The 13088-nt window shown below is 41.4% G+C and overlaps 1 protein-coding gene across 15 annotated transcripts in view; it reads left to right on the top strand.

Annotated features, from left to right (window-relative positions):
- The window catches only part of phtf (putative homeodomain transcription factor), a 260330-nt gene that overhangs the window by 71772 nt on the left and 175470 nt on the right, over positions 1 to 13088 (top strand). Inside the window, exon 2 of one of the 15 annotated variants that reach the window (XM_071664945.1) lies at positions 751 to 827. The exons of the other annotated variants lie outside the window; for them this stretch is intronic. Coding sequence (XP_071521046.1) covers positions 794 to 827 — 34 coding nt within the window. The 5' untranslated portion in view covers positions 751 to 793. The remainder of the gene's footprint in view (positions 1 to 750; positions 828 to 13088) is intronic. 15 annotated transcript variants of the gene reach the window in all.

Below are 13088 nucleotides of genomic sequence, written 5' to 3'. Positions count from 1 at the left end.
AGTTATCCTTAATTAGGTTTTAGGTCCACTGAATACTGATTGATATTACCTTATTAGAATCTCATTTATCTCCTGGCACTCATTATAAAGATACCTTCTATTTTCAGTGGGCCAGTGGAGTTTGTGGCCCTGGATTTGTATTTTGGGTCATTTCTTATTCATTAATGGCCTTTTCTCCTTCTTTTTCCTGTTTCATATGACATTTTAGTTATAGTCTGTCCGATAATTCATTTGATAGGTTTTCTTTCCTTCGTTGGTTGAGCTGTGGCATTTCTAAAAGGTCTGCAACTCATTTTCGCTTCCTGTAAAGTGCTCATCTTCCTTTCTCTACCCAGAACCTTTTGCTCTCTCTTTTCGATGGTGTATGTCTGTTGTATGTCTGGAGGATTAAAATGGTTGTGTCATTTACACACTCCTTGTTGGTTTTGGTACTCAGCACAGTTTCTCTTTGATTTGCAGACATCTCATTGAACACATCTTCTCAATTCATCCATTTTCTATTAACACTGAAATTACAGAAAATGCCTTCGTTGTTATGAGTGTTCTGTTAAGGCAGTTTAACATCCAAACTTGTTTTTCCTTCAGTTAAGTTGTGACCAGAGTATAGGGTGTGTGAGATGGTAATGTTATGTATTAAGTCAACATTATTCGTAAAGATTAAGTTCAGTGTTATTTCTTCCGGTTGGTTTTTGTTATTTGTTGGCAGAGGGAGAACTTTTCACATAGTCTGAATACTTCTCTTTTTTGCAGCTGTTCGTCCGAGCTGCTTCCAGTGTCAGCAGGTTCATCTACGATGTTATTTCCTGCCTGTCTCCATTTAATGTGTGGTAGGTTGAAGTCTCTTAAGACAAGTACTTTTGGGATTGGGTTTCTAAGGAGGTCAAGATATGATTCTGTGTTTAGTATTTGTTCCAGCAATTCATAAGGCTTTGCATCAGGTGGTCTATAGATTAATGCAGTGAACAGATTTGGGTTTTTGAACTTGACAGTGTGCACTTCTATCACATCAGGTTCAGTTGATATAAGAGTATCAACTATATGCATTCCAACTCCTGCACATGATCTTCTAGTCCCTTTGCATCTGCACAGGTTGTAGTTTGGGATTCACATCTCACTGTCCTTATACTCTTTCATGTATGTTTCTGTGAAGGCCACAAGTACTGCATTTGCCTAACTTAGAGAGACATTTATGAATGGAATTTTATTTGTTCTATGTGATTTAAGTCCCTGTATATTTGTGTGTGTGTGAAGGATGTTAAAAGGCTTGTCTTGGTGTTTTGGAGGATTGATATGCTCTCTTCTGCTGAACTTAGCAGGGTTCTTTCAGTTCCTTTACAATTCGAAGAGTGTTATTTCTCTTCCTACGTTATATCTTCTCTGCCTCTGTTTAGTCTTGTGTTTCAAACTAAAAAAGGATGTGTTTTGTAATGACACAAGGGATGTCTCATTGTTCCTGATATGATTTGCAGAATTTTAGATGATAGAATTTGCATCCTTCCCTATACTGGCATTTACCTTCTTAAGCCAGTTCGAACATTTTCTAGGGGGTTTAGATTTATATTTCCCCTAGTGTGATATGCAGTCTTACCATACATGCAGTTTCCCTGTACCTAGTATATACAGACTTTGTCCACACTCTAGATTTGATGTTCATTCACTGCATCATATCACACAATCTCCATATCTTTGGCCAGGCAAGTGAGTTTTTTTTTTTGGCTTCCACTGTCTTCCTCCCCTACTCTTTCCATACCTGAGTCGGTGTGTATGTCTCCAGCTACACCCATGTCTGTACTAGAAGTTCCCTGGCCCCCACTTTCTCCCATTCATTCCATACTTGAGACAATGTGTCTTTGTTTCTTTTATCATGTCTGTGCTTCCCATTTCCTAGCTTCCACTTCCTCCCTGTCCTTCCATACCAAGGTCAGCATCTCTCTCTCCTTTTGTACTCATGTCTGTGGTTGTTGAAGTTTCTTGACCTCTGCTATCCTCTGCGGCCTTCCATTTTTTCATCTGTGTCATATTCATTTAAGTCTATTAATTTGCTCATTACTACTGCATTTCCCATTTCAGGGTTTTCATTTAAGCCTGCAATTGGAGTGATGTGAGATGTTTTCCATGTTATGTAGATTGAGGGTAGTGCCTTACAAAACTTTTCCTTATCCACCTCAGATTCCCATATGATATCTCCAAATGCAATTAAAAGATGTGTGTCTGCATTACATAGCCAATACATACCAATTGCCTGTAAAGCATTCCTGACATTTTGATGATATGGTTTATCTTTGCACAGTTGATGTGAAAGGTTTTCTTATTAGATAAGCAAGCAATTCTCTGTTTGCTATTTGGGGTGTTTTTGCATATAATGCAATTATGTCTCTTTCTTTCTTTAAGTATATTTATTATATACTTGATTGCCATTTCCCATGTCAGCGAGGTAGCATCAAGAAACAGCTGAAGAAAGACCCATCCACTCATATACAAACATATATACATACATGTACATATGCATATCAACATATACACATACACATATACATATACTTGATAGGAAGGAGTAGCAATACTCCTGAAGCAGGAGTTGTGGAAGTATGTGATAGAGTATAAGAAAGTAAATTCTAGATTGATGTGGGTAAAACTGAAAGTGGATGGAGAGAGATGGATGATTATTGGTGCCTATGCCTCTGGTCTTGAGATTAAAGATCATGAGAGGCAAGTTTTTTTGGAGCAGATGAGTGAGAGTATTAGCAGCTTTGATGCATGAGACCGAGTTATAGTGATGGATGATTTGAATGCAAAGGTGCGTAATGAGGCAGTTGAAGGTATAGTTAGTGTACATGGGGTGTTTAGTGTTGTGAATGGAAATGGTGAAGAGCTTGTGTATTTGTGTGCTGAAAAAAGACTGGTGATTGGGAATACATGGCTTAAAAAGAGAGATATACTTAAGTATACATATGTGAGTAGGAGGAATGGTCAAAGAACATTATTGGACTATGTGTTAATTGATAGGCATGTAAAAGAGAGACTTTTGGATGTTAATGTGCTGAGAGGGGCAGCTGGTGGGATATCTGATCACTATCTTGTGGAGACAAAGGTGAAGATTTGTAGAGGCTTTCAGAAAAGAAAAGAGAATGCTAGGGAGGAGAGAGTGGTGAGACTAAGTAAGCTTGGAAAGGAGACTTGTGTGAGGAAGTATCAGAAGAGATTGAGTGTAGAATGGCAAAAGGTGATAGCAAGTGACGTAAGGGGAGTGGGTGATGAATAGGATGTATATAGGGAAGCAGTGATGGCTTGCACAAAAGATGCCTGTCATATGAGAAAGGTGGAAGGTGGACAGATTAGAAAGGGTAGTGAGTCATGGGATGAAGAAGTACGATTGTTAGTGAAAGAGAAAAGAGAGGCATTTGGATGATATTAAGGAAGTAGTGCAAATGGCTGGGATATTTATGAAAGAAAGTGGCAGGAGGTCAAGAGAAAGGTGCAAGAGTTGAAAAAGAGGGCAAATGAGAGTTGGGGTGAGAGAGTGTCATTAAGCTTTAGGGAGAATAAAAAGATGTTTTGGAAGGAGGTAAATAATGTGTGTAAGACAAGAGAACAAATAGGAACATCATTGAAGGGAGCAAGTGGGGAAGCAATAACAGATAGTGATGGAGTGAGAAGGAGATGGAGTGAGAATTTTGAAGGTTTGTTGAATGTGTTTGATGATAGAGTGGCAGATATAGGGTGTTTTGGTCAGGGTGGTGTATGAAATGAGAGGGTCAGGGAGAATGATTTGGTGAACAGAGAAGAGGTAGTGAAAGCTTTGTGGAAGATGAAATCCGGCAAGATGGTGGGCTTGGATAGTATTGCAGTGGAATTTATTAAAAGATTGAGTGACTGTGTGGTTGATTGGTTGGAAAGGATATTCATTGTATGCATGGAGCATGGTGAAGTGCCTGAGGATTGGCAGAATGCATGCATAGTACCATTGTACAAAGGCAAAGAGGTAAAAGTTTGTTGAGTATTCCTGGGAAACTATATGGAAGGGTATTGATAGAGAAGGTGAAGGCATGTACAGAGCATCAGGTTAGGGAAGAGCAGTGTGGTTTCAGAAGTGGTAGAGGATGTGTGGATCAGGTGTGTGCTTTCAAGAATGTATGGATTTGTATGTAGCATTTATGGATCTGGAGAAGGCATATGATAGAGTTGATAGGGATGCTTTGTAGAAGGTATTAAGAGTATATGGTGTGGGAGGTAAGTTGCTGGAAGCAGTGAAAAGTTTTTACCAAGGATGTAAGGCATATGTACGAGTAGGAAGAGAGGAGAGTGATTGGTTCCCAGTGAATGTCGGTCTATGGCAGGGGTGTGTAATGTCCCCATGGTTGTTTAATTTATTTTTGGATAGGGTAGTTAGGGAGGTAAATGCAAGAGTTTTGAGGAGAGGGGTGAGTATATAGTCTGTTGTGGGTGAGAGGGCCTGGGAAGTGAGTCAGTTGTTGTTTGCCGATGATACAGCTCTTGTGGCTGATTCTTGTGAGAAACTGCAGAGGTTGATAACTAAGTTTGGAAAAATGTATGAAAGGAGAAAGGTGAGAGTAAATGTGAATAAGAGCAATATTATTAGGTTCAGTAGGGTTGTGGGACAAGTTAATTGGGATGTAAGTTTGAATGGAGAAAAACTGGAGGAAGTGAAGTGTTTTAGATATATGGGAGTGGAATTAGCAGCAGATAGAACCATGGAAGCAGAAGTGAGGCAGAGGGTAGGGGAAGGGGCGAAGGTTCTGGGAGCTATAAAGAATGTGTGGAAGAAGAGAACATTATCTCGGAAAGCAAAAATGCGTACGTTTGAAGGAATAGTAGTTCCAACAATGCTCTGTGGTTGCAAGGCATTGGCTATAGATAGGGTTGTATGGAGGAGGGTGGATGTGTTGGAAATGAAATGTTTAAGGACAGTATGTGGTGTGAGGTGGTTTGATCGAGTGAGTAATGTAAGGGTAAGAGAGATGTGTGGAAATAAAAAGAGTATGGTAAAGAGAGCAGAAGAGGGTGTGTCTAAATGGGTTGGACATATGGAGAGAATGAGTGAGGAAAGATTGACAAAGAGGATATATGTGTCAGAGGTGGTGGGAAGAAGAAGCAGAAGCAGGAGACCAACTTGGAGGTGGAAGGATGGAGTGAAAAAGATTTTGAGCGATCAGGGCCTGAATGTACATTTGGGTGAGGGGCGTGGAAGGAATAGAATGAATTGGAGCGATGTGGTATACCGTGGTTGACGTGCTGTCAATAGACTGAACCAGACCATGTGATGTGTCTGGGGTAAACCATGGAAAGTTCTGTGTGGCCTGGATGTGATTGGGAGCTGTGGTTTCAGTGCATTACGCTGACAGACAGAGACCAAATGTGAACGAATAGGGCCTTTTTGTCTGTATTCTTGGGACTACCTTGTTGAAGCAGGGGATAGCAATGCTGTTTTCCAGTGGGATGGGGTAGCAACAGAAATGTATGAAAGCGAGCAAGTATGGATATGTACATGTGCATGTATGTAATGTCTGTGTATGTGTATGCATATGTATGTATATGTTGATATGTATATGTGCGTATGTGGGCATTCATGTACATATATGTGTGTATGAGTGGACGGGCCATTCTTTGTCTGTTTCCTGGTGCTACCTTGCTGACCCGGGAACCAGCGCTTATGTGTGATAGAAATGATAATAATAACACATACACATACACAGATATATACATGTAAATATTCATACTTGTTTGCCTTCATCCATTCCTAGCACCACCCCACAGGAAACTGAATAGTCTCCCCACTGTGTCAGTGAAGTAGCATCAAGAAACAGACAAAAAAAGGCCACATCCGCTCACACTCAGTCTATGATTCTTGTGTGTAATGCACTGAAACCACAGCTCCCCATGCTCAGCCAGGCCCCACAGACCTTTCCATGGTTTACCCCAAACATTTCACATGCCCTGGTTCAGTCCATTGACAGAACGTCAACTCTAGTACATCACATCATTCCAATTCACTCTATTCCTTGCATGCCTTTCACCCTCCTGCATGTTCAGGCTCCAATTGCTCAAGATGTTTTTTACTCCATCCTTCCACCTCCAATTTGGTCTCCTGCTTCTTGTTTCCTCCACCTCTGACACATATATCCTCTTTGTCAGCCTTTCCTGTATCATTCATTCCTTATGTCCAAACCATTTCATCACAACCTCTTCTCTCTCATCTACACTCTCTTTACTCCCACACATCTCGCTTACCCTTTTATTACTTACTTGATCAAACCACCTCGAACCACATATTGTTCTCAAGCACTTCATTTCCAACACATCCAACCTCCTCCATACAACCCTATCTATTTCCCATGCCTTGCAACCATATGATATTGTTGGAACTACTATTCCTTCAAACATACCCATTTTTGCTCTCCAAGATAACATTCTTTCTTTCCTCACATTGTTCATTGCTCTCAGAACCTTCACCCCCTCCCCGACCCTTTAACTCACTTCCACTTCCATGGTTCTTTTCACTGCCAAGTCGACTCCAAGATATCTAAAACACTTCACTTCCTCCAATTTTTCTCCATTCAAACTTACTTCCCAATTAACTTGTTGCTCAACCCTTGTGAACCTAATAACCTTGCTCTTATTCACATTTACTCACAATTTTTTCCTTTCACTTACCTTTACAGACTCTGTCACCAACCTCTGCAGTCTCTCGCTCGAACCAACCTCCAGTGCTGTATCATCAGCGAACAACAATTGACTCGCTTCCCAGGCCCTCTCATTCCCAACAGACTGCATACTCACCCCGTTCTCCAAAACTCTTGCATTTACCTCCCACACCACCCACTCCATAAACAAATTAAACAACCATGGTGACATCACACACCCCATGCCACAGACCGACCTTCACTGGGAACCAATCACTTTCCTATATTCCTACTTGTACACATGCCTTACACCCTTGATAAAAACATCTCTGCTTCTAGCAGCTTACCTCCCACACCATATACTCTTAATACCTTCCACAAAGTATCTCTATCAACCCTATCATATGCCTTCTCCAGATCCATAAAAGCTACATACAAATCCATCTGTTTTTCTAAGCATATCTTAAATATATTTTTTAAAGTAAACACCATATCCACACATCCTCTTCCACTTCTAAAACCACAGTGCTCCTCCCCAGTCTGATGTTCTGTACATCCCTTCACTCTCATACAGTTTTCCAGGAATACTCAAACTTATACCTCTGTGGTTCGAATACTTACTTTTATTCCCTTTGCCTTTGTACAGTGATATTATACATGCATTCTGCCTATCTTCAGGTACTTTGCCATAATCCATACAAACATTGAGTATCCTTACCAACTAATCAATAATACAACCACCCCCTTTCTTAATTAATTCAACTGCAATACCATCCAATCCCATTGCCTAGCCAGATTTCATCTTCTGCAAGGCTTTTACCAACTCGTCTCTCTTCAACAAACCACTCTTTCCACTTTCACTTCACAAACCATCCCCTAGAAAACACCCTACATCTGCCACTCTATCATCAAGCACATAGAACAATCCTTCAAGATTCTCACTCCATCTCCTCCTCACTTCATCACTACCTGTTATCATTTCTCCTCTTGCCCCCTTCTCTAATGTTCCCATTTGTTCTCTTGTATTTTAACTTTCTAAAAGGGGAAACAGAAGAAGTCACGCAGGGAGTGCTCATCCTCCTCGAAGGCTCAGATTGGGGTGTGTAAATGTTTGTGGATGTAACCAAGATGAGAAAAAAGGAGAGATAGGTAGTATGTTTGAGGAAAGGAAAGTGGATGTCTTGGCTCTGAGTGAGACGAAGCTCAAGGGTAAAGGGGAAGAGTGGTTTGGGAGTGTCTTGGGAGTAAAGTCAGGGGTTAGTGAGAGGACGAGAGCAAGGGAAGGAGTAGCACTACTCCTGAAACAGGAGTGGCGGGAGTATGTGATAGAGTGTAAGAAAGTAAACTCTAGATTGATGTGGGTAAAACTGAAAGTGGATAGAGAGAGATGGGTGATTATTGGAGCATATGCACCTGGGCATGAGAAGAAAGATCATGAGAGGCAAGTGTTTTGGGAGCAGCTGAGTGAGTGTGTTAGTAGTTTTGATGCCTAAGACCGGGTTATAGTGATGGGTGATTTGAATGCAAAGGTGAGTAATGTGGCAGTTGAGGGAATAATTGGTGTACATGGGGTGTTCAGTGTTGTAAATGGAAATGGTGAAGAGCTTGTAGATTTATGTGCTGAAAAAGGACTGGCGATTGGGAATACCTGGTTTAAAAAGAGAGATATACATAAGTATACATACGTATACTTGGAGAGATGGCCAGAGAGCGTTGTTGGATTACGTGTTAATTGGTAGGTGTATGAAAGAAAGACTTTTGGATGTTAATGTGCTGATAGGTGCAACTGGAGGGATGTCTGATCATTATCTTGTGGAAGCAAAAGTGAAGATTTATAGAGGTTTTCAGAAAAGAAGTGAGAATGTTGGGGTGAAGAGAGTGGTTAGAGTAAGTGAGCTTGGGAAGGAGACTTGTGTGAGGAAGTACCAGGAGAGAATGAGTACAGAATGGAAAAAGGTGAGAACAAAGGACGTAAGGGGAGTGGAGGAGGAGTGGGATGTATTTAGGGAAGCATTGATGGCTTGTGCAAAAGATGTTTGTGGTATGAGAAGTGTGGGAGATAGATAGATTAGAAAGGGTTGTGAGTGATGGGATGAAGAAGTAAGATTATTAGTGAAAGAGAAGAGAGAGGCATTTGGACAATTTTTGCAGGGAAATAATGCAAATGAGTGGAAGAAATATAAAAGAAAGAGGCAGGAGGTCAAGAGAAAGGTGCAAGAGGTGAAAAAGAGGGCTAATGAGAGTTGAGGTGAGAGAGTATCATTAAATTTTAGGGAGAATAAAAAGATGTTTTGGAAGGAGGTAAATAAAGTGCGTAAGACAAGGGAACAAATGAGAATGTCAGTGAAGGGGGCAAATGGGGAGGTGATAACAAGTAGTGGTGATGTGAGAAGGAGATGGAGAGAGTATTTTGAAGATTTGTTGAATGTGTGTGATGATAGAGTGGCAGATATAGGGTGTTTTGGTCGAGGTGGTGTGCAAAGTGAGAGGGTTAGGGAGAATGATTTGGTAAACAGAGCAGAGGTAGTAAAAGCTTTACGGAAGATGAAAGCCGGCAAGGCTGCGGGTTTGGATGGTATTGCAGTGGAATTTATTAAAAAAGGGGGTGAGTGTATTGTTGACTGGTTGGTAAGATTATTCAATGTATGTATGACTCATGGTGAGGTGCCTGAGGATTGGCAGAATGCTTGCATAGTGCCATTGCACAAAGGCAAAGGGGATAAAAGTGAGTGCTCAAATTACAGAGGTGTAAGTTTGTTGAGTATTCCTGGTAAATTATATGGGAGGGTATTGATTGAGAGGGTGAAGGCATGTACAGAGCATCAGATTGGGGAAGAGCAGTGTGGTTTCAGAAGTGGCAGAGGATGTGTGGATAAGGAGTTTGCTTTGAAGAATGTCTGTGAGAAATACTTAGAAAAGCAAATGGATTTGTATGTAGAATTTATGGATCTGGAGAAGGCATATGATAGAGTTGATAGAGATGCTCTGTGGAAGGCATTAAGATTATATGGTGTGGGGGGCAAGTTGTTAGAAGCAGTGAAGAGTTTTTATCGAGGATGTAAGGCATGTGTACGTGTAGGAAGAGAGGAAAGTGATTGGTTCTCAGTGAATGTTGGTTTGTGGCAGGGGTGCGTGATGTCTCCATGGTTGTTTAATTTGTTTATGGATGGGGTAGTTAGGGAGGTGAATGCAACAGTTTTGGAAAGAGGGGCAAGTATGCAGTCTGTTGTGGATGAGAAAGCTTGAGAAGTGAGTCAGTTGTTGTTCACTGATGATACAGTGCTGGTGGCTGATTCAAGTGAGAAACTGTAGAAGCTGGTGACTGAGTTTGGTAAAGTGTGTGAAAGAAGAAAGCTGAGAGTAAATGTGAATAAGAGCAAGGTTATTAGGTACAGTAGAGTTGAGGGACAAGTCAAATGGAGGTAAGTTTGAATGGAGAAAAACTGGAGGAAGTGAAGAGTGTTTTAGATATCTGGGAGTGGATCTGGCAGTGGATGGAACCATGGAAGCGGAAGTGAATTATAGGATGGGGGAGGGGGCAAAAGTTCTGGGAACATCGAAGAATGTGTGGAAGTCGAGAGCGTTATCTTGGAAAGCAAAAGTGGGTATGTTTGAAGGAATAGTGGTTCCAACAATGTTATATGGTTGCGAGGCATGGGCTATAGATAGATTTGTGCGGAGGAGGGTGGTTGTGCTGTGAATGAGATATTTGAGGACAATATGTGGTGTGAGGTGGTTTGATCGAGTAAGTAATGAAAGGGTAAGAGAGATGTGTGGTGGTAAAAAGAGTGTGGTTGAGAGAGCAGAAGAGGGTGTTTTGAAATGGTTTTGTCACATGGAAAGAATGAGTGAGGAAAGATTGACAAATAGGATATGTGTGTCAGAGGTGGAGGGAACGAGGAAAAGTGGGACCATATTGGAGGTGGAAAGATAGAGTGAAAAAGATTTTGAGTGACTGGGGTCTGAACATGCAGGAGGGTGAAAGGCATGCAAGGAATAGAGTGAATTGGAATGATGTTGTATACTGGGGTCGACGTGCTGTCAGTGGATTGAACCAGGGCATGTGAAGCGTCTGGGGTAAACCATGGAAAGTTTTGTGGAGCCTGGATGTGGAAAGGGAGCTGTGGTTTTTGTGCATTATACATGACAGCTAGAGACTGAGTGTGAATGAATGTGGCCTTTGTTATCTTTTCCTAGCGCTACCTTGCACACATGCGGGGGGAGGGGGTTGGTATTTCATCATGTGGCGGGGTGGCGACGGGAATGAATAAGGGCAAACAGCATGAATTATGTACATGTGTATTTGTGCATATGTCTGTGTGTGTATATGTATGTATACAGTGAGATGTATAGGTATGGATATGTGTGTGTGTGGATGTGCATGTATATACATGTGTATGTGGGTGGGTTAGGCCATTCTTTCATCTGTTTCTTGCACTGCCTCGCCAATGCGGGAGACAGTGACAAAGTATAAGAAAAAATAAAATGTAGCGTTAGGAAAAGATAACAAAGGCCACATTTATTCACATTTAGTCCTTAGTTGTCATGTATAATGTACCGAAACCACAGCTCCCTTTCCTCATCCAGGCCCCACAAAACTTTCCATGGTTTACCCTAGACGCTTCACATGCCCTGGTTCAATCCATTGACAGCACGTCGACCCCAGTATACCACATCGTTCCAATTCACGCTATTCCTTGCATGCCTTTCACCCTCCTGCATGTTCAGGCCCCGATCACTCGAAATCTTTTTCACTCCATCTCTCCGCCTCCAATTTGGTTCCCACTTCTCCTCGTTCCCTCCACCTCTGACACATATATCATCTTTGTCAATCTTTCCTCACTCATTATCTCCATGTGACCAAACCATTTTAAAACACCCTCTTCTGCTTTCTCAACCACACTTTTTTTTTTAACACACATCTCTCTTACCCTTTCATTACTTACTCGATCAAACTACCTCACACCACATATTGTCCTCAAACATCTCATTTGCAGCACATCCACCCTCCTTCGCACCACTCTATCTGTAGCCCACGCCTTGCGACCATATATAATTGTTAGGAGTACTGTTCCTTCAAACATATCCATTTTTTGCTTTCCGAGATAATGTTTTCGCCTTCCACACATTTTTCAATGCTCCCAGAACTTTCGCCCTCTCCCCCACCCTATGACTCACATCCGCTTCCATGAGTCCATCAGCTTCCAAATCCATTCGCAGATATCTAAACACTTCACTCCCTCCAGTTTTTCTCCATTCAAACTTACCTCCCAATTGACTTGTCCCTCAACCCTACTGTACCTAATAACCTTGCTCTTCTTAACATTTACCCTCAGCTTTCTTCTTTCACACACTTTACCAGACTCAGTCAACATTTTCTGCAGTTTCTCACCCTAATCAGTCACCAGCACTGTATCATCAGCGAACAACATCTGACTCACTTCCCAAGCTCTCTCATCCACAACAGACTGTATACTTGCCCCTCTTTCCAAAAACTCTTGCATTCACCTCCCTAACAACCCCATCTATAAACGAATTGAATGACCATGGAGACATCACACACCCCTGCCACAAACCAACATTCACTGAGAACCAATCACTTTCCTCTCTTCCTACTCGAACACATGCCTTACATCCTCGATGAAAACTTTTCACTGCTTCTAACAACTTGCCTCCATATATTCTTAATACCTTCCACAGAGCATCTCTATCAACTCTATCATATGCCTTCTCCAGATCCATAAATGCTACATACAAATCCATTTGCTTTTCTAAGTATTTCTCACATACATTCTTCAAAGAAAACACCTGATCCACACATCCTCTACCACTTCTGAAACCACACTGCTCTTCCCCAATCTGATGCTCGTACATGTCTTCACCCTCTCAATCAATACCCTCCCTTATAAATTCCCAAGAATACTCAACAAACTTATACCTCTGTAATTTGAGCACTCACCTTTATCCCCTTTGCCTTTGTTCAATGGCACTATGCAAGCTTTCTGCCAATCCTCAGGCACCTCACCATGAGTCATACATACATTAGATAACCTTACCAACCAGTCAATAATACACTCACCCCCTTTTTTAATAAATTCCAGTGCAATACCATCCAAACCCATTGCCTTACCGGCTTTCATCTTCCGCAAAGCTTTTACTACCTCTTTTCTGTTTTGGTAAACAGAGAAGAGGTAGTGAAAGCTTTGCAGCAGATGAAAGCCAGCAAGGCGGTGAGTTTGGATGGTATTGCTGTGGAATTTATTAAAAAAGGAGGTGACTGTGTTGTTGACTGGTTGATAAGGATATTTAATGTATTTATGTATGTATGGCTGTTTAATTTGTTTATGGATGGGGTTGTTAGGGAGATGAATGCAAGAGTTTTGGAGAAAGGAGCAATTATGCAGTCTGTTGTGGATGATAGGTCTTGGGAAGTGAGTCAGTTGTTGT

Source organism: Panulirus ornatus, chromosome 9, assembly GCF_036320965.1.
Source record: "Panulirus ornatus isolate Po-2019 chromosome 9, ASM3632096v1, whole genome shotgun sequence".
NCBI lineage: Eukaryota > Metazoa > Arthropoda > Malacostraca > Decapoda > Palinuridae > Panulirus > Panulirus ornatus.
This window is presented reverse-complemented; position numbering and strand designations above follow the sequence as displayed.